Here is a 22659-nt window from a genome sequence, read left to right as displayed (position 1 = left end):
TTTGTTTCTTCCGTAAAATTTACATTATTATGTTTATTCTTCTTTTTACTAATACAAATTTTCTCCAGGTGCCCTTTTTTCTTACAGTATCGACAAATAGCATTTAAAAATCGACACTCTCCATTATGACGGTCGCCACAACGATAACAAAAACGAATGGACGCTCTTGACTGAACTGCATTAATATCCATCGGCTCTGAACCCGACGGTGATGTAGTGTAAGTCGTTCGAGAGAGGACAGGCGCGACAGTAGTATCTGCGGTCACGCTGGCAGATACTTGAATCATGCGGACATCCCGTCCCGCACTTTCTGATGATAGCATAGCATCCACTACATCTTGATAACGTAACTTATCTCGTTTTAAAAGTTCATACTGTAACCGTCCGTCACGCATACCACATACGAGCCGGTCGCGAAGCATTCGCTCTAAGTCAACGAAATTGCAGCCAGAGCTAAGTTTTCTTAATTGAGCTATATAGTCTGCCGCAGATTCATCATGTTTTTGATCACGTTTATAAAACTGGAACGACACTGATATTTCATTTGCTCTTGGACTGTAGTGTTTAGTCAAAACAATTTCTATTTCATTGAATGTCACTTCGCTAGCTTTTCTGGGTGTGATTAATGCCAATAAAGTTTCAAACACCCGCGAACCACACACTGTGAAGAAGTTAGCTCTTTTAGACGAGTCTGTTATGACGCCATTAGCCTCGAAACAAAATTTTAAACGGTCAAAATAAATGTCCCAATTGTCTGTTTGCGGATTAAACTCATCGAATTTCACTGCTTTTACGTCCATTTTATTACTTTTTACACTTCGTCGCCACTAATATGTTCTAATTATATGATATTGTGCAATAAAACGTGCTGTGTAGCTTGAATCAGTTTATGTCATGTTGGAACATGTTCTACCTACATTAGTACACTTTATTATTTAACAAAGTATAAAAGTACCCACATCAATATACATGACATATATATCTATTCGTTTATATATATAATTTTAGTATGTATGTATATCAATAATTACTAGTACCGCATTCGAGTATTCTGACCCTTCCCTATGATTAACTGGGAGAGAATGCTTTTAGTATTAAGTCCGCCATGTACACATATATGTACTAATGAATAAATATTTCATTAAATCGGTTAAGTGTTTCCAGGTATTATCGTAAACGAATATAACACAGGATTTTTATATATTAAAATATTTCTGATATTTGAGCTTTGAAAAACATCATAATATATAACACAATATAGTCTCAATCGTAATGAGAGGCAAGAGCTCCATTGACAAGAGCGCAGTTCTTAAATGTGAATAAAATGAATAGTCTCATAATATTTTTAACATGAAACTAAAACAATAGACCACCATTTAAATAAAAAATATGTTTTAAGTACAAATTATTTAAAGGATATTTGATTTTCTATGATTTGCAATTGATTGTTAATATAAATATGAATTTTAAAACTGAGCTTACCTGTAATTGCATTTTTTACATTTCCACATGGTTTTCTTTGGTTTCTTAGAGTCAGAAATTTTACTATCAATAGATTGTAATCTTTGATCCCCGTGTTGTGTTTGTAAATTGAGAGGTTGCATATCTAATGACACAGAACCATTCATATTCTCAGAACCATCATTAAAGCTTTCGTCGACATCCATAGACGGGTCAGTTAAAGCATTAATATCTAAATAATGAAATTCATTCTCGCCATTTTCATTCAGAATTGACATGGCTAAAAACTTATTATACTTGCTATAGTTTCTTCTACCTGTTTCGTCAGTCATAAGCACTTTTGCTTCGTTATGCTCAGGATCTCTAGCTGACTTTAATTTAATGTGTTTAGTAATATCCCATCTCCAATTCGACTTATATTTGCACAGGGAACATTCAAATGGCTTTTTGTTTAAATGCCCTACGATATGAACATGAAATCTGGACGCAGTTGAAGCCCAAAATTCACAATGTGGGCATTTAAATACTTTTTTGCCAACAGCTTGACTTGGTGACAAATTCATACCTTCATTATCATCCACGATCTCAGTATCATAGTTTCTATTTGGTTCTGGTAGAGTAGAATCATCATTGATATTAATGCCAAGTGGTGTATCAAACTTGTTAGGATCATGATTTATATTATTCCATACGAATACAACATTTTCCATTGGATGTGGTTCAGCATCTTTTTCTTGGGTAGATATTGTAGTTTGACTGTCTTCTTTATTTTTAATATCCATAAACTGTTCATCTCTCTTTTGATTTTTTCTGCATGTTTGCATGTGGATGTACAGATCAGCACTTGATTTGCACCTATGCCTGCAATTTTGGCATCGTGTTGAGCCCAGGGTTGAATGTAGCGTATTTGTTGCTATGCGGTTTAATTGCGAAGAACAATTTTTTTCGTGTACTGAATGTTCAGATAAACATTTGCTTTCGAAACCACAATTTTTACATATAAGCGAGCCTTCTTCCCCTGTTTCTGCAAGCAATCTTTCCTTTAATTTGTCAAAGAAGGATTCATTTTTTTTACGCACTATAGTGTCCTTTGTAGCTGTTGATGTATTTGTTACAGGTATCAATGTGATATCTGCTGGTAGATTTTCAAATTTACTGCTAACGGAATCATTTGATTCTGTTGCTGATTCTTTAAATTTTTTTGCAGGTGGTTCCCCACTGCAGGCTTTGCTCTGATTTGGTGTCGATGAGTTTAATGGTATCAGTTGGGGTATTGGTCTGGGAATTTTTCTGCTTTGTTTTTGATATTTAGCTTCATCTGTAGCAGCATCAGGTGAATGTTGATTTTGTACATCTTCTATATCCCTTTTGACAGTCATTTCAGTATCATTAGAGTCACTATTGCAGCTTATCATTTCTTTCTCTGCATACTGTAATAGGTCCTGAAATAAAAGAAAAGATACATTATAAATAAATATGTACTTTCATTTCGAAATATGTACACAAAGTAGTTGGTTGTATCTACTTTACAAAAGGTAATTTTACGGTTATAATTTATGTTAAAATATGAAATAACCGTAGAAATAGAAGAAGAAGTCCCTTACACAGGAAGTACATAATATATTGTGTAATGTTTAATAACAATTATTGAATCTATTTGAAGTTGAATAAATCAGAGAAATAATATAATTTGAAATAAATGGATTTAAGAAAACAATTGTAAGAACTACATTTATGAAGTTACTTTTCTTAATACAATCTTTTTATTAAGATCTTTTTTTCTGTAAGTTTAGAAATTTTAATAACAAAAATGAACAATGAAATTTATTCGAAGCTAAATTGATTTTATTTGTTTAATATGAATCTGTAATAATATTCGATGTGATTAAGTTTATATTTAATTGGGGATTATGCCATGTAATTCGTTCAACCGATTTACATTAATTTATAAGTTGGGCTATTAGGATTAATTAATGAAGTAACGTTATGAAATTTTCTTAAAATTAACAAACTAGCATCAATTTTAAAGCGCATTTTTTCTAAACCTATCTATAAAATTGATATTTAATTTAATATATAAGTTTCACAAAATTTCTGCTTTATGGACTATCATAAACTAAATCTATAATAATTTATTTCATATTAGTCTTTAGAATAAAGGTTGTGCTGTGACATTAAATTGAAAATTGAATTTTAGAAAAAAAATAGGTCTTTAAATCGGCCCCAATGTCGTATTATACTCAAAGTTATACTACATCTATGGTTGTAACAAACAGAAATCAAATCTAAAAAAAAAAGTTGATTGCATTATTTTTAGCTACTCCAGCTAATTTTCTTAAAAAATCTTATTGTATTGACGTAATGTATTGAATGAATGAAAATCTTAATTGTTTTTTCCGTAAAAGAATGATACAGATTATAAAGATAAACAATATACACACAAACAAAACAAATAATTAATTACATAAAAGCAAGATAAAGAGGCAACAATGAGCGGCCTTATCGTTTAATAGCAATCTCTTCCAGACAACCTTAAGATGTAGACGAATAATTCAAATTGTGTCTGGCTTGACCAGAACGTAACAGAAAAATAATAAGACTTTAAAAAGGAGAAAAAAATGGCTAAACATAAATTTAAACGCAGCATAAATATTTTATAAAATATACCATAAAATAGTGTGAAAAAAAAAATTACTATACATTTTTGTTCTTTGTATTAAAGTACTTAAATATTTATTACGTACTAGCTTTTACCCGGGACTTTGTCACGTGATCGAGATAAAAAGTAGCCTTCCTTTCATCCCATATAGTACATGTATATCCAATTTCATAATGATTGGTTAAGCCGTTAAGGCACTATAAATTAACAAAAAACTCACTTTTACATCAAACAATCAATACATACAATAAAATCATAACTGATGGCTGTCTGCACATGGAAGATATGTAAGAAAAACTATGATAGGGGGCTTTATGAACGCAACAGAATCTAAAGTAATGATTAAGTTTGTCTGTACGTTTATGCATGCTAATCTCAGAAAGGGCTTAACCGATTTGAATGCGGTTTTCACTATTGCTTTTTATTTTGCTCCACTTAACATTTAGTGTTTGTTTTATTTCAATTGATTAATAAATAAAAAAGTTATATCCATCTAAAGAATCACATATGAAATGCTATAAAGAAACCAATCAGTTGAATTGGCTGAAACATTTTTATTATATAAGTATATAGATTTTCGAAAATTCTATCTACTTGTACGAAGCCGGGCCGGATCTGTAGTTTATAATATTAATATTATTATGACACGAGTGTGTGCACATTATAAGTCAGGATATTGTAAATTATTTTTAATTTAATTTTAACGTCGTTTATGTATAAGATACATACATAAGTTCAGAGGAATTTAGTAAATCGATCGATCGAGAATTGAACCCGTGACTACATATAAACAAACACGGTGTCTTACCTCCGCATTACTGAGGTTGTTATTATTTTCTTCAGTTTTTAAACTACTATGAGTACTTTAAAAACTGATGTTATCTATCTTAATTATATAGAACTTTAGTTTAAATCGAAATAAGCATATGTACTGCGTAATTACTGTTACATACTTAATACTTTTTATCAGAATATTTTTAATAAGATATTGTACGTTAAAATTTGGATGATAGGTAAACAGATGTTACGTACATTCCAGTAGACATCTAGTGCAAAAATCCGAACTACAATAATAATAAAATAGTATGTTCGTGCACTATATGTACGTAGATAGGTAAGTATTTGAAACTTTTTCTGATCACAAGTATCTAATTAAAAACCAGCAAAGTATAATAAATGTAACATTTAGACTTTAGCCATGCAATATAAGCAACACGACATCGATATACACAACGTAGGTAAGCACGTAATAAGAGGGTGCGATGCGAGGGGCCAAGCGGAGCGCATTGCGACCGGCGACCGCGTACAGCGAGTCGCAGAGCCATCCGTGATAACAGCGGCAGACGTGTGACGTCACCGGGCTCTGCCGACCGCCCCCGGGCGCGGCCCGCGGCCCCTCACTATCGTGTTATGCACGGCGACACTCACCGAGGCCGAGTGTGAGGATCGTGAGTCGCCACTCCCTTCTTCCTCCTTGGTGATAAACATTGATATGTTGTCAACCGGTACGTCGCTGGCGCCCACCCGATTGCGGCGACGAATTACCACCGATTGGCCTACGGGCGGAGTGTGGTGATTCATCTCATGTACTGTCAGACTTTGCTTAATGTCCGCTGTAAAGTTGCACATAAAGCAGGTGAAGCTGCCACTACCTCCGTGGTTCTTCATATGACGATCCAAATTCCATTTATATGGGGTACGAAAATCGCATATAGCACATTTAATCATTGGCATGGAATGGTATTTTACGTGCTTAGTAAATCTCGCTCTTATGTGTGTAACATAATTGCATTTAACGCATGAGAAATATTTATTCTTGTTTTTTGTTGCATCCGATTGATTTATATTATTTGACGATGATCTGTCACCTTCGACTTCAGCGTCTGTGGTCCGTGTAAATGTCTCTTCATTGCAGTCTTCGCCTTCCATATCGGCATCTTCACACTCCTCTACTTCTTCAAGCAAGTCTTCAATTCGCTCTAAAGGTTCAGTTGTGTCTGAAATTGGTGGCTGCACCTCCTCCACCTTATCGTTTGACGCCGAATTAGGCGCTACGTGTACCATTTTTATATGTCTTGAAAGTTTCTGATGATGCCTAGAAGCGTAAACACAATGTGGACAATCGTATATCTTAATTTTTTCAAAGTGAACGTCCCGTATGTGCACAAGATACGCTCGTGGATTCTGAGTGTAGAACGTGCACTTGGCGCAGTTATAATTTCTCCTTATTTTACACTGCGGCAACTCTGATTCTTCCGCAGCGTCCGAAGAGGCCTCTGAAGAGACGTCGCCGTTCAAGCGACCTTCGAAGGGGCGCACAAGAGACACGACCTCGCCGACTTGCGCGCTCGGCGGCGAGGACATCTGCTGTAGCATTCTCCACTGTAACAAAACAATGTTCGATGTCGGTTAAACTTTCCGGGAGGGCGCGCGGCGAGGGGTACGGATCGCGGCGGTCACGATAGCGCAGAGCGGTGCAATGGACACGTGTGCGTTGCGCGAGAGCGCCGGCTGAATGAGATGGGTCGTACGTAGTCGGCAAGCAGGCAGGCAGGCGACCGACAAACGCCGGTGGCGGCTGGCGTTTGGGCCCGAGGGCGCGTGGGTGCGGGACGGGCGGAGGGTCCTATGTCATGCTTCTATGTTTTTCATCCTCCTCGACGACGACGGTTAGGGGAGTTGATGGCGCAGCGAGCGACATCCACTTTGTTACGGCCTAATGAAATTTGGTGCCTACCACTCATCTGTACGCGTCCTAAGCCCCTAGACTAGAAGCTCTTTTTAATAATACGAATATCTATTTCCAATACTATTGTGCTAAGAAATACGAGAGTATAGCTTTCAATAATATTTCTATAGGTATAAAGGAACTTCCATTAAATAAATTGAAAATTAAATTACTTAAAAAACCTTTTACTTGGTAGACATTTTTTTTTAAAAGGATAGATAAATATCTAGTATAATTGATTAATAAGTTCCTACCAAAATGTGACATTTGCATGCTATTCTGTAGACTATCGGCACCTACCCTATTTACAGAAAATAAATTTAATATTATATAAGCTCTACTTACTGTCTAAAATATATAGAGCAATCAGAAATTCACATTTTTATAAATATAAGTTGTAGAAATACATTTGTACATATAAATAGTCAAATAGGGCTATTAGCTAATACTTAAAACTACAATTAATGTAATGAATAGTATTTATTGCTTGTGTCTATAGTAAGTTTACAACACAGTGGAAACAATAAAGAGTAACTATTTATCTATCTATTGCTAATGATAGCTAAGTATAGTAAATGCGCTTCATACATATTGCAGAAGTTAAAAAAATTGTAAAGATCTCATACGAAATTAATTAATTCAATGGAAAAAACAAACTACTGAGGATTTATCAATTTCTACAGTAGGTAGGTAGGTAGGAGACCGACAGACGGACTCCACCAACGTAATATACGTAACTTATGAAATTAATAAAGATTGTTAACAGAGGTAAATATTTGTTTATGGGATGACAAAGGAATGGTAATCCTGTGTGTGCTATCGGTATATACTGGCGGGATATCATTGAGGCCAACTAACCAGCTTTCATTTTCACCTATCATCAGGTCAGAACAAAAACTGGCCACTAGGTACATCGTGACGAATTGAACAATAAATCAGTTATAATAGTTTACAAGGGGAACCGTGTGGAGGTCGACCTGATAGGGTATATTGATAGATTAGAGATGCCAATACCCATTACTAACACTCCCTTTCCCCCTTAACAGTACATCATTATATCTAAGTACATATATTATTATTATAATTAGCATCAAGCGGGCTATTTGTTACGTGCTCTTTCACTATAGGCTAAAACTGTTTATAAATATTAGATATAAGAATGTTAATTTTATTTATTTTTATATTTAGTATGTATGTAATTCATAGAAATGTAATTAATTGTACTATCGTTGAGTAGCGCAGGTTACATTTCCCACGGAAAGCGAAAATAAGGATTAAGCACAGGCGAAATTCTTGAAAATACTTAATGCAACAATTTTGATGATATTACGCAAGTACTGGATGTACTTATTTATAGCTATTATTATTTGAAAGACGATTAATTAGTTATCTAAAAATGTAGGTTATAGTCTCTATTACTAAACAGACAAGGTTGAAATTTCCTTATTTTTTATATTAAATGTAAACGATCATGAACTTATTAAATCATTAGTTATAAGCGTTGATGTCTTTTATAATAGAATATTAATGCTTTGTTAATTCGGTGATTATATTTTGATATACATACCAAATATAAGATTAAACTGCATTAAACTACAGTATTTAGATGTAGATATGTATTAAGTATGGGTAATATCGGTACCACTACGAGATCTATATACTAAGTTTGGATATTTTGGCGGAAAAAAAGCCCTCGGCCATTTCAATAACGCCCATAGCAGTCAGATATATATGTACGTTCATTTCTCTCGAGTTCATCTTTACGTTATTATAGTATAGTATATTATGCTGTATAATCTATATTTAATATACCTGTTATAGGGACGATATATAGATATAGTTATTACAATATATAGACGTTGATATATATTACCTAATTCTAGTATGTATTATGTACAGTGTTTACATATACTGCATCGACGATTAAGATGATATAAGCCGTTAAGTGTCCACTGCTGAATATGGGCCTCCCTTATAAGGAGTGTTGTGCCAGTAGTCGCCATGCTTGGCAGGCGAGTTGGCAATCGTAGTTCAGCTTTGGTAATATTTTAAGGGAGACGCTACTGCCCATCCCTCAACTATTAAATTCCCCTAGTCGCCTCTTATGACACCCACGTGAAAAAAAGGGGTGGCCTATTTCTATAATATTCCTCTTTACATTATGACGTCACTATGCCATGAATTTTACTTACTAATTTGAGTTAAATTTGAATAAGGAATAAGTTACACCCGCAACTTCGTCACCATCGCTCAGCCAATTAAATGTAACGTAATCTTCAAAAAATTCATAAGGACAAATTCACACGTAAATTGTAATATATATGTAATTCACTTGCACATCTACAATAGTAATAAGGACTAGCTGTATCCCATGGCTACAGTATATATATAAAGTATTCTATACTTTAAATTATGGTATAAACTATTCGTGTACCAAATTTAGAAAACTTTCTTTCCTTAGAAACTTTCTTTATAAAAATAGTAGATATAAGGATTCTGTGATTAAGTTACCTCCCACATCTACTACTTAGGACTTACCTACCAAACTAATATTAGTTCCAATAAAAAGTTTTAGGTTAAGTATAAATTTATTGTTACTATTATGTATACATTAATAAAACAAAGAAACACAACAATGGACAACAAATATACAAAGGCGAGCAACTTTGCAAGTATTCTCTTCCAAACCCACAGTGAAAAGAAGCATCAATAGTTTACTTATACAATATAGCTTTATAAGATCTAAGAGCATCGAGACGACGCGTGGTCCATTTAGTAATTTACGAGTATATCCAAGACTAAGTACGATTTGGGTTCGCTTGAAGGCCTCGAAGTCGCCAAAATTTTATGCGAATCTGTTGTCAGAATGCCAATCACTGAGTGAAACACAATATACTATATGTCAAACACATATAGAATATCAAGTATACAAAACATGTTTATTAATTTCAATATCAAAAGATCATGATGATGATAAGATATTTATTTAAGTTTTAATGATTTAATGAAGTTATGAGTATACCTATAAGTTCATGTATTCGGGATTATCATTTTTGAATAAGATGTTCATATTATTTTATGGATGAAAATGAAATGCTATCTATTCGCCTGTGGTATCGGTATACACTTGCGGGGCAGCAGTGAAGGATAAAATGACGAGCATAATATATAGTCAATTGACCTACTGCACCGTGGAGAATTCATTAGGAATTAACTACGATTGTTTCTAGACAGGACCGCGTAAAGGTCGTCTATGACAATGGAGATTAGCGTTCATAACACCCTCACCCCGCGGAATAGTGGTGACGGGCTATATGCTATTACTCCTTATCATCTCTTGTATATCGTAAAAGTAAACTAGGAAAATAAAGCATAGTATCTCGGTGCAAGAAATAAATAAATCTCAAAATAAACCCTACATATAGTGGTCTAGCCAGCGTGGCAATAATATGTTAATATGCTTTTCATATCGAGAGACCTGTCCTCACCAATAAAGACGTTTTAATATAAGTTATTTTATGGTACTGTACTCGCAACATTTGATGTACTTAATGGATTATTAAATTCGTTAAGCTACTATCCGTATCGTAATGATGGTATGACCGCATCCCTGCTATTATGCTGTATTGGCATCACAGTTAATGACAATATTTTCATCGTGTTTAAAATTAACAAATATTGTCTAGATTTGCGCATTTTTTTTTATATCACAAAGATGTCAAACATTACAGCCCGTCTGACAGTAAGCAGTCACTGCAGCCCATAATTATCCGTATAACCACGTCCTAATAATATTCATACTATTTACGAATTCTTAGACGTTAATTGTGGAACCCTCGCTGTTATCAAACTTAATTAGGTAAGATAAAGCTGTTTTGTCCGCATAAATATTGAAACAAAGTAGTCTACTTTAGATATAGAAGGATCGTCGGCCCAGTAGGTTTTATATGCAACTTCGAATGACAAACAAGCTTACGGCCCTCCTCTTGTAAAGTGGAGAATTAGTAACTGTGGCATATAAACATTATTAACACCATTAACATCACAGACTACACTGTGTCGCTTATAGTATACCCCTTATGTTGTCCTTCTGAGGACCAAAATTAGTTATGCAGCAGCTGTACAGCTGATTAACGGTAGAAATATGAATGAGACCGAGGAAACTAAGTAAACAATTTTGTACAGTCTCCAGTAGTTTCGTTAAATAAGGCTCTTACATTATAAACAAACAAAACTTCTTTATATATAAGACAAGTTATGACCCACGGCTTTATCAGCTTGAATTAGTATATAAAGTGTCCTGTGAGTTAAGTTAAAATCAATCACACGTGTACAAAATTTCATTAAAATCCGTTTAAACATTTATGCGTGATTGAATAACAAACATCCAAATAAATAAAAATTAAGTGCAAATAAAATTCGTGTGACAACTGGTCTGCTCAATCACGTCACTCCAATAATGACTATGTACGTAAGTACCTACGTAGTACTTCTGCTAGAATCATCGCAGAGGTACTAATCTATTTTGTGATAGAAGATCAAAGGCGAGGCTTCATTTTCATCTGTATTATAGATTACATCATTAATCTTAGTGCCTCAATTTGATATGCTACAATGACTTCTATCAGAAGCTATTACTAAGCTGTGTACTATACCTATGTAGGTATATAACGAAACAACTATGCTATATAATTACTGAGTGATAGCAACGTACAGACAAAATTATTAAAGTTATATTAAAAAATTTGTAGATAGTCTTTAAGAATCGCTAAAAAGGATTTCCAGATATTTCTATGGCAAAGAGAAACAACGGGTTCTTCGTGGGCAAAGTTTTGAGTTTTCCTCTAGTGTAATGGTACCTATATTGAAATACTAAAAGAAGTCCCAAACATTGAATAAATAATATAATTTGATGTTAAAACTGACCAATTGGCTGTGCTCTACTAAGCATAGTCATTTATTCATTGAACATTTGACAATTTAAGAATTTACTAAAAATAAGTTAAAATATAGACAAATTTGTTATGAGATAAACATGGAATGAAACCCTATAGATTGCAAAAAGCATCATCAGAATCTGTTTAGAGGTGGAGAAAAAGTCGCGTATATGAATAAATTAATGAAAATTTATTTCAATAATATGCGTATACACACAAACAAATTCATCAGGTCAATTATTTTCTGTATCGATGTAAACGTAATGCGCTTTCGTGAGTCATCTACAGACAGCAGTGCTAATGGAACGCTCGACACCTACAAGTAATGACTAAATAATGATTTCAATTCCTAATTGTTCTGTATACTTGCAATATCTCGACATGATTACTTCCATGTAAACTACGTATGGCATAAGATGATATTTTATATAACGCAGAGATGTGTGAACCACTCGTGTAGAAGCAGCTGCCGGACGTGTCCTGATGGGACAGCAGGGAGAGGGGCGCGGGGAGGGGCGGCAGCCGGCACGTCGACGCGGACAACTCGACAGGGCCGAGGCAGGAAACGGCCGGAGAAGGCATCCCAGCCCGAGCACAATGGAGGCGGCGGCGCGCCGCAGGGGGAGCCCTCGCAATCGATATGGCGTCGCTAAGGTCCGTTGGCCGCTGCGAGCGGTTTGGAGCGCTGCAGAGGCGGATGCCCCTCGCCGCGCGCGCCCCGCATTCCCCTCTCGCCCACCACACCTGCTGTATATTTATAGAGCGGCACAGCCGGCGCAGTCCGGGGATGCAGGGATGTCGGCTCAAGCACGGCCGTCGACGTCTACCTACGTACCTAATCATAAGCGCAATGTACGCACGCACACCGTGGTCGCCGCCGCGGTCGCAGTGCGGCTGATGCCCGCCTGTTTATTATTTGTCACAATGGAAATAAAAATAGCACCCGCTCGTTAAGCAAGTTGCTGAATGCTCTGTTTGTAATGCATCATCAACGTGGTATTTGCGATAACACGTCAGTGGGCTATTTAATAACACATGGTGTTATTTAGAAGCCACAACGAATGACAGCACTTAAGCATTTCAATAGATATAAGGCGAAAAGATAATAATCACTACGCGATTTATATTACAATTTAGCATTGTTGAAATATTATAAGTACGTAGGTATTTAGTATATGACCTTATCGTTTTAGATGTTGTCAAAAGACGAACATACCTAAATATAAACATAATTTGACGAGGAAATACAAATTTGAGATTAGCAACAACGCCTACTTAGTACATCGCATAGTTTAACTTAAGAATCACTAACTTATAAAGTGGTGAAATACTTTATATTCTATTATAAACCTAATTTACATAACACTAAGGTCCAAGGGTTGGCGCCTTATCACTTTACGGCTTATGTTAACAACAATGTACGAACACGAAATATCTGTAACAGCATACATTCCTTTCACTTTCGTCTGTTTCAAACATGTTTCAAGTTCAATTGGCGGGACCCGCAGCCACGCATCGAGATGTTTGATGTTATTGTGAATCCATACTATACTTTTCCTTTCAACGATGTCCCATTATATTTATGGTTGTTTTAATTTGTATAAAGTTGCGAGTAATTTTTAAAACGTATATTGACAAAGATATACACATACGTACGACGCTCGAATACGTACGTGAGATATGGTAGGTAACAGGCAGGCTAGGCATACAAGCCCAAAGTCAGATTACCTACATGTTACTTTGTAATACAAGTGTGATTCGACTCGGATGCGATCCGGTTTGCTAATTCTGTGCTTGCTCTTTACTTACCTGACCATGAGTAACACAAAAACACCCTACATTTGACAATGCCCCATTATGGCTGTGTTATTAGTTTCAGTAAAATATACATGCCCTATATGCACGTCTTATATATAGGATTTGATAAACAATTTGTATAACCGATATCTTAGGTTCGAGGTTATTAAAGATTCATACTCTTGTTTAGATCCTGGTTTAAGGACAACTAGACTAGACCTTAAATCAGGATGTAGAGTAGAACTATTAATATTAAAATTTTAAGAGAAGAATCTTAAAATATATAAGTAAATGCGATTTATCCACTAAATAAAAAATACGTACAATAATACCATTTAACAAGATATCAAAATTATATGTAAATTGCATGCGTTAATTTGACACACAATCCATTCTATCTACCCCGCATGGGACTTGGCGTGATAATAGATAAATTTTAATGAATTAATCATTTGAATTAGTTTATCGAACTCCACTATGTCGACCAGGTGTGTTTTCATAGTCGATGTAGCACTATATATAATATATATGTGTACTATTATACGATAATACGTTATACATTTTGTTCTTCAGAATATTAAGACGAGCGCTCAACATTATATCAATAAACTAATAAATAAAGCACGTTAATGAATTTACTACGCCACTTATTTTTTACGATTTAAGGTATTTTCGCATAAATTTCAATTCCCAATTGAACTGTTTTTTTTTTATATAATTTACGAGATATCTCGTCATTCGTAAACCTATATTAGCGATTACATATTTTAGGGAAAATTTTATCGAATTGAAGTATCTTTTTTATATAAGAAACTTAATGAGTTAATAAAGCTATCGGATTTTCAGATATATATAGGTAAAAGTCATCAGAAAGAGTGCATATTAAAGCAATAATTGAAAAACCTCCTATAACTAGTTTTTGGTAATAAACGCAGTGTAAAAATTAACAGCTTGTACTTTAACAAGAAAATACCTTCTTTAGCTAAGGTTTTTTTTACGTCCTTTTGCAAAAACTTTTTGTAGAAATAGGATTTTTTTTTTAATTTAATTATCGTACAAACATCCAAAACACAGTTGGTCATTTTTTAACATTTTATTCAATTTGTTTGAAATAAAACGGCAAGGGATGATACGAGTATAATAGCAAACAATAATTACATGACTATAGCCCTATATATTATCTATTGGCATGCTAATTCATTTACAAGTAGTTGTGTTTTTCCTACAGAAAAAAAGTTAGTTGTATCTGCGACTTCAACTTTATGGCTGAGATTTATTGATTGATCTGGATATAATTTAGTCTATGACTCTTCAACCCCTATATATGTAACAAATTTTAAAATAATTGACCAAGCCATTAAGGCGGCAAGATTAAACAAACAAACAATTCATTTTCATATTTACATTAGTAAAGATAATAGTGAATGCAGTAAATAACATCAATTAATACTTTTAAAGACAACTTCGACAATATACCAGTAAACACTTGGTCGTCGAAGGTTCAACGAACCATTTATAATTGTTTAGTAGTGTATGTATTATTAATTGCACTATAATGTTATTGTTCTATTTCCAATTGACTATTAGTAAATGGAAGATCCTGTTGTCTGTCTCTTTGTCGCTATTACGACGCATACAACCACTGAAAAATAACACGTTTTCTATGATAACAAGATAATTGTTTGTAAACTAACTCGACCCGTGAATTTCGCTTTCAAATTATAATATTAATAAGGAAATAAGGATATACAGTAAGAATTACTATCTGCGAAACATAACGATAACAGGATAACAAATCTGAAAATTTTTCCAACAGTGCTCTTTACATATAAAATGGTATTCCGTAAGAAAAAAAAAATAAGAGAAGTGCGTGTCGGATTACCGAATACAGTAGGATTCCGTAGTAACGCCAAGAAATAATGATCCTATCTAAAAAATAATGGGTTTTGCGAATTTTGTTAATAAATTTATTAATATTGAAGATAATTTTATATATAAAAATTTCGTGTTGAACTCCTCTGAAACGGCAGATCAACGTGTATCTAGGAAACATGTATCTAGTAGGTGCTCTGTAGTACAAAATATTAGACATCGCATGACTATGGACAGAACTCGGTGCCAGAACCGAGGTTATTAAAAAAAAAGTACAACCCTTCAATTGGACGGGCTAAAAATCGAATTCGGAATAATTTATTTACGCAATTCAATCTTTGCGTCACGCTGATTAAAATATATTACATATTTTAATCATAGGATCATTATATATATAAGCAAGCAATCTTATTATCTACAAAATATTTGAAAATTTTTAAGACGTTTGTTACTCAATTACGCTTAAACGATTAAAGGAATTTTCAATAGAATTCAGTAAATAGACAGACAGTATCCTAGATTAACACATAAGTATTCGTACTTTTTAAATATGGAATAATATTCAACGTTGATATGAAAATAACTATACGCAATACGTACATATTAAATAAAGTTCTCTATGAATGACACAATCGGTAGATCCGATTGATCATGTATGCACTAATTAGGGTATTTGATCAGTCAGCTTAGATGGCTTCATATTGTGAAGAGAAGTTGACTATACAGAATACAACAAATGGAGTTGTTCACAAAGAGCTTTAGTTGACTTCAGATTGGTAGAGCCGATCGGTCATGTCCTTACTAATATATTGTCCTTCATATTGTGAAGAGAAACAGACTGTACAGTGTGCCAAATCGCGTAGTTTGTAGACAACTTTAGTTAATTCTAGATGATGGACTAAATTGAGCCCGAATATTTATGGTAAATTTAATAATAATTTTGGACTATCTTCATGGGATTAGCAGAGAGAATAGTGTATCAAAGGCGGTTAATTATGAAGCAAGCGCCAGTGGGCATTTAAAATTTAGCATAGTGATGGTTCCATAGAGCAACTAAGAAATAAACCTTTTTCAGTATTGTGCGCGTATAAAAACATTTTATGCCTGCAACATGATAAAAAGCTTTAAGAAACGATAAGGTACTTTTTTTTTTTTTTTTTTTTTTTTTTTTTATAGAACTTAGAATGGCAAACAAGCTGACGGCCCACCTGATGGAAAGTGGTAACCGTCGCCTATAGACATGAGCAGTACCATGGACATAACAGAGTATACTGTTTCGCCCATGATACCCCCCATGCGTTGCCATTCCTGAGGACTCAGGGTATTATTCCTCTGTACCCAGTAAATTCACGCCATATCCCACCCTTCAAACCGAAACACAGCCATGCAAACACAACTGCTTTACGGTTGAAACACGAATAGGACAGAGGTACCCAAGCAATCGACTTTTGTACAAAGTCTCCCTCTGGTTGTACTTTCGTTGAAGGAAGTAGGGAATTAAAAAAGCTACGTCGTCATTACTCTGAGTTGGGCTATCATTGTAAAGATCTGTTTTAGAGGCACATTGTAGGAAATACACATGTTAAAAAGGTATATAAGTATATCTTCCTTCCTGTATATCTATCGAGGTATAGCTAGATGCACTAGTGTATGTATGTTTATAGCAATATGTATGTAATTTGCTGCTCTTGTAAGAGTTAAAGTGAGGAGGTGAGTCGACGCAGGCATTCCAAGCGTGACTAACCACAGTCGCAATAAGGTGCCTTGGTGAAGCGTTCACCTCGACGCGGCCTCCATACTATCTGCATGACCACTTCTTGCATTGAAACCCGTTCTTATTCCTAACTATCAATAATGCAACCAACTTCGGACTGGCAATATAATTCTGATAGACTTAGCACTGTGCCAAATATAAAGGTACCTAACCAATATTTCCGTAGGTACGGCGAATAGGTTATACAAATTGCATCAATTGTCTACGTGTTTCTATCATACATGATATCTATTGTTATATGGGTTCCGATAAGAATGCGTGTCGCATTGTTACCTTCAACGAACAACACACGATAGTTCAGTGTTAAGTTGAACAAGCAGCACCATATGTACATAATGTCAGATGAATAGTTTTAGAACTAGGGTATTTTGGACTTCGGCGTCGGTTGACAACATTAATAATTATAACGCGATGGTGCATGTCAATGATTCGAATTTTGCGACGCAAATAATTTGCGCGCCAATTGACCTTTCGTCGGACGTCGTGGTCGGAGCAGCGCGGCGGCGGCGGCGGCGGGCGCGGTCGCACCGGCTCCAACCAACACGCGCTATATATAGATGCGCGACAACACGCCGCCATACTCCAAGCAAACACCCGCCAGGGGCCGACTTCGTAGGCAGTTTTCCTTTATCACCCACCCGACAGCCTCTAGCCTGGATTTTACGGAAGCTCCGTTAGAGCCGCCGCCGCCACCTCTACAGTCGTAGGCGACGGGATGTCGACCCACACCTCCCACCCGAGATCGATACAGATGGTCGCCGCAAGAACACCCTAGTGTGGAGATGTATAAGCCGTAGACGAATCTATACAGGACGTACTTTATTAGGTGTTACTAAGTATAAGCTGCAATATGTTTTTAACAATTTGACAATGCTGCGCTAACAGTTCTTTATGTACTCGAATTACGCCTGAAAACAACAATAACAGCGGCGTAAATGTTCGAGGTGTTTAAACAATTTCATCTTTGTTTACTCGCTATTATCATGAATGTTGTTAATGAGTGCGACTGTCACCGGTCCGGCTGGTAATTAACATGGCCTTGAAGAGGTAGGTAAGTAACAACCGATGCACGACTCTGACGTGGCCGCGTTGGAACGAATGAAAGGAGTGCAGCCAGCCGTCGATGGCCATCATGGCAACAGTGTTTTCGAATGGAATTCGTACCGAGTGGCGGGTGGCGTGCATCGTGCTCGTTTAAAGATGGCTGCGATAAGGCGCAGTGACGCTCCTCGGGCGCGGGCGTCGTGTCGGCGCCGCGGATGTGTGCGTGCCACGACGTGCCGGTGTGTTGACGCCGTCCCTGGCGGTCCCTCCCCGCGCCCCTCGGCTGCACGTTCCGCAACATGTGTATGACGGCTATGCCCTCGCTGTGTCCGCCATGCGCCACCCAACAGTCGAACCGACCGCAGTCGCTCTCATGTCGGTCCTCCCGCACCGAGGCCAGCTGATAATGCGCCTTATCAAACCACCAGATAGCAGAGGTGCTGCTCGCACATTTAGTGTCATGGACGTCTCGGCATGATTGCCGTCGACCAACTCATGCACGTATACAAACATGGTGACTTATTTGTGAGGCACTAATGTAGTCATATAATGAGTCAATTCAATGCCCAGTAAATTATTATATTATGAGGACAACCCCAATATCTAACTAAATATATATTTACATAGATAGGAGCCGTAACCATGTTAACTTCCAAATTGTTATAAAGTTACTACAATTGGACGTCGGTAGGCACTAGGTACGCATAAAAAATGTAAATATGGATTTGTTTGATAAGTCTCATTCTTCTTATGGGTGGTATACGTGCGAACGTAAATACAATAAGATATACTCGTAGCTATCAGCCTACATTCGTTTAAGTATTTTTATAAATTTTTACTCAAAAACTCACGGACAACAAGAGAGGTGTGGGCAGGGGCATTGTCGTGGTGAAGAATCCAACGCCCCTCTCGCGCCAATTCTGGACGAACTCGTGCCACACGACTGTCTGACCGTTAAACGAATTAACACAAGTTCGAATTCAGAAACAAGTTTAATATTGCACTAAACTTGTATGCGATGTGATTGCACATAATTACATTGTCCTCAAATTAGAAAAGATGGATTGACTGAAAATTGAACTTAATATTTCCTGTACGCTAAGTGTTACGAGAATCTACCATATACTCGTATTAAGAGCGTTCACAACTTTAGCTTGACGAAGTGCAACTTTGCAATTATCTGTCATTTTTATTTATTTATTTACTTAATGAACCTAATACATAAAAATACACAATTACAACGTCAATCATGAAATAATATACTAAGCAGTCACTGAAAATCTGTTCGTTTGACGGCAAAAAAGTATTTGAAAAATTCTAAAGCAAAATGTGAAGTAGTTGTAAAGTTCTGAGTGCTACATTTATATGCAACGTATTTTATCATTTGTAGACAGAGAACTTTTTAAATAATCAATTAGAAACATTGAAAACTGTTCAATTGTTTAATGAAAATTGGTAGATAATTGCATGTTGTCATATTTCATGATGAACGATCTTAAGTGTTAGGTATATTATTTAAAAATGTATTTTAAACATAAAATTTTAATAAAATTGTCTGTGCAATGGTTACCTACAGCATTACGTTTAAATATTTCAATAGAATCATCAATGATTGATGATAAAAAATTATGTAAATGTTTATCAACGTTCTAAAGTAGATGCGTGTTATAACTCATCTACTTCAAAACTCTTTCAGAAGCTTAAATATGCTTATAATATCAAGATCGAGAATAGAATAATTTCAACATTCGGATAATTGAAGAAAAAACAACAGTGTAAAATGGGTAATTAGGTAATGAAGTCACTTAATTACCCTGCTTCTATATGTAGATGTTATTAGTTTAGGAAAAATAAACAAAATAGGAATTAGTCAAGTGTGAGTGAGACTTCCAAAACCTAGATTTTCTATACAAAATAATCGGTATGATGGTTTTGTCTTTGGATGAAAATTAATTTCTATATGTAGATATTACATTTATTGACCTCGGACGGAAGGCGCAAAAAAAGAAATAAAGTAGATTGTATAATGTAATAAAAATCCTAGTAATAAAAACAATTATTATAAGGGTAGGTCAATTATATTTAAAACTAAGTAAATTTCAAATTTATAGTAGTAGATGGTTGTTGAGTTATAGCGGTGTAACAATTACACCAAAAAACGAAGTCGAATTGTTAGTAATACGGACTACAAGTCCCATTACTAGCAATATATTCTGTCAGGTCGACCTCCGCGTGGTCCCCCCCTGAAAACCATCGTGCTGAATTCCAAGCGTATTCGTCACGATGAGCTGACTTGCTTTTTCATTCTCATATATCAACTCTCACTGGTGTACTGCCAGCGTATACCGATAGCGCGAGCGGGATTACCATTTCATTATCATCTATTGAAAAAAAATACAGAACCGTGATATTTTTTAAATATTCACTAACCATATTTACTCCTAGTTTTTATTTCAGGAGGTGGATATAATTTCACTATTAAATATTACTTACTGAATTTTAGTTTATTAGACCTAATTTTGAATAATGTATGCAACAAGTTAGGTTGTATCGCATATATAATATATACATATATGCGATTACTTTAGATAAAAAATGTAATATAAAAATGCATTACAAGTAAATTAAAATACTGCCACACAATCGATCAATTGTCAAACAAAACAATATCTGATGACAGCAGAGCTCAGAACACCTTGAACAGATTCGAAGAAATTTGAAAAATTTCGTTTCCCAAATCGACTAAAAATTAACTTCCAGGTCTTATATAGGTAGGTAAATAAATTATTCATTCAGCTTAATTGTCGTCTTAGTGTTATCAGTGATCTTTGAGTTACATACATCATATACTGTTTGACAGTACGGGATACCATCTATCTACACGTCACGTGTGTGTGACCTATCAATCAGATAAAGGCATCAAGTTTTAGAGGTATATTCGCAAGTAAACTGAATTGAAGCAAACGTAATATTCTGCAAAATATTTAACTGACTTAAATTTCGGTATAATGTACCTACATTACCATATACAGGCAACAATTACTAATGTTAATATACTAATATTAAGTAAATTACTTTTCTAAACTACATAAATATGTAGTTTAATATATAATATATATTATATATATCTACCTACACTAACATGCTTGTATAGTATTCAACTGTGAGGTATGTACCTATGTAATCAACGATATATCGAGCGCGAGGTGTAAGGAGTAGAAACCCAGGAAAGCGGCCGTAATGTGTCGCAAGAAGCCGTTGAAGTAACATAAGCGCAGCAAATTATCAGGGTCGTGCGACGACGCCGCCGCCACGGGCTCCACGACCGCAGCTGCCTACGCGCTTACCTAGTTATGTGTATATACCTACATAGCAATGTACTAACCACTGCTCGACTGCTCGTGTAAACAGCCGCAACGCGAGAGCACGTTGCCTGCTCGCAACGCCAGCGGAAAAATACGATCATAGAGTCGGTAAGGACGAGCGTTCGACAATGTGCTTGAACAACAGCGATCCACAGACACATAACCGTTTCTTAGAATCGTTCGACCGTTGGGCGGACGCTGAAGAATTGAAGAATCTTTATCATTGTTATTGAGTTTATTTGCTGACTCATGCATAACAGTAGAGTACCTACACCACACCTATCTGTATGCTTAAATGTAGTGTGTTTAATTTAATAATAGGTACATATGAGAAGTTATAGAAGAACCAAAATTCTATAATTGCACATCGTCGACGGTGGTGGTCCGCCATATTGAAGCGTCTGTCTGCTTGGAAACAAGTTTTGTTATACGCAAGCGCAAGCAGCCGGCGGCCGCCAGCTGCTCTCGTGTCAGGTGGTGCGCGGCCTCGCGCAATCCACATAAGAACTTCGGTTGTACCTATTTTACATGAGTACTGTGTAGTTGCTACAGGCGTGCACTAGTTAAATGACGTTATCTGTGCAACACATTACGTGACGACATGGTTGTTAACAACCACAAACGACCAACTACATATATGACACGAATGAGACTACAATCGGGACTTCGATTTACAAACGGTAGGAACAAATATAAGGATATTGAAATTTAATGAACAATAGTTCAATTGCACATAGGTCATATTTAGGAGGCATGGTTGGCGCCTGGGCAGTGAGGTCACTACGAAGTGAGTGCGACGGCCGTCTGTCCGCAGCGTTCTGCGCTCAGCGCCGACAACACGACAACAGATGGATATGGAGTGAGCACGCATACATTACGTGCCGCCTACAAGCAGCACGCGGCTGCCTATCTGCACACAGATTATTACGTATGTAGTGTGTTCGATATAGCACTGGCACAGAGCACAGCGCGCCGCTCTTCATTGTTGGCTGGATGCGCGATGGCTGGCGCAAACACGAACG

The 22659-nt window shown here is 35.9% G+C and overlaps 1 protein-coding gene across 2 annotated transcripts in view; it reads right to left on the bottom strand.

The window, feature by feature from the left end:
- LOC113517110 (zinc finger protein 91-like) overlaps nucleotides 1-22659 on the bottom strand; it is a 44619-nt gene that overhangs the window by 8359 nt on the left and 13601 nt on the right. The window contains exons 2-3 of one of the 2 annotated variants that reach the window (XM_026901688.3): nucleotides 5549-6502; nucleotides 1483-2903 (exon numbers count right to left, since the gene is read on the bottom strand). In XM_026901688.3, coding sequence (XP_026757489.2) covers nucleotides 1483-2903; nucleotides 5549-6496 — 2369 coding nt within the window. In that variant the 5' untranslated portion in view covers nucleotides 6497-6502. The remainder of the gene's footprint in view (nucleotides 1-1482; nucleotides 2904-5548; nucleotides 6503-22659) is intronic. The other variant, XM_026901689.3, reaches the window with a different exon arrangement.

The sequence above is a fragment of the Galleria mellonella genome, unplaced genomic scaffold, assembly GCF_026898425.1.
Source record: "Galleria mellonella isolate WM207_F2 unplaced genomic scaffold, CSIRO_AGI_GalMel_v1 utg83, whole genome shotgun sequence".
Classification (NCBI taxonomy): domain Eukaryota; kingdom Metazoa; phylum Arthropoda; class Insecta; order Lepidoptera; family Pyralidae; genus Galleria; species Galleria mellonella.
Note: the sequence above shows the minus strand (reverse complement) of the source record. Positions and strands in the feature narration are given on the sequence as shown.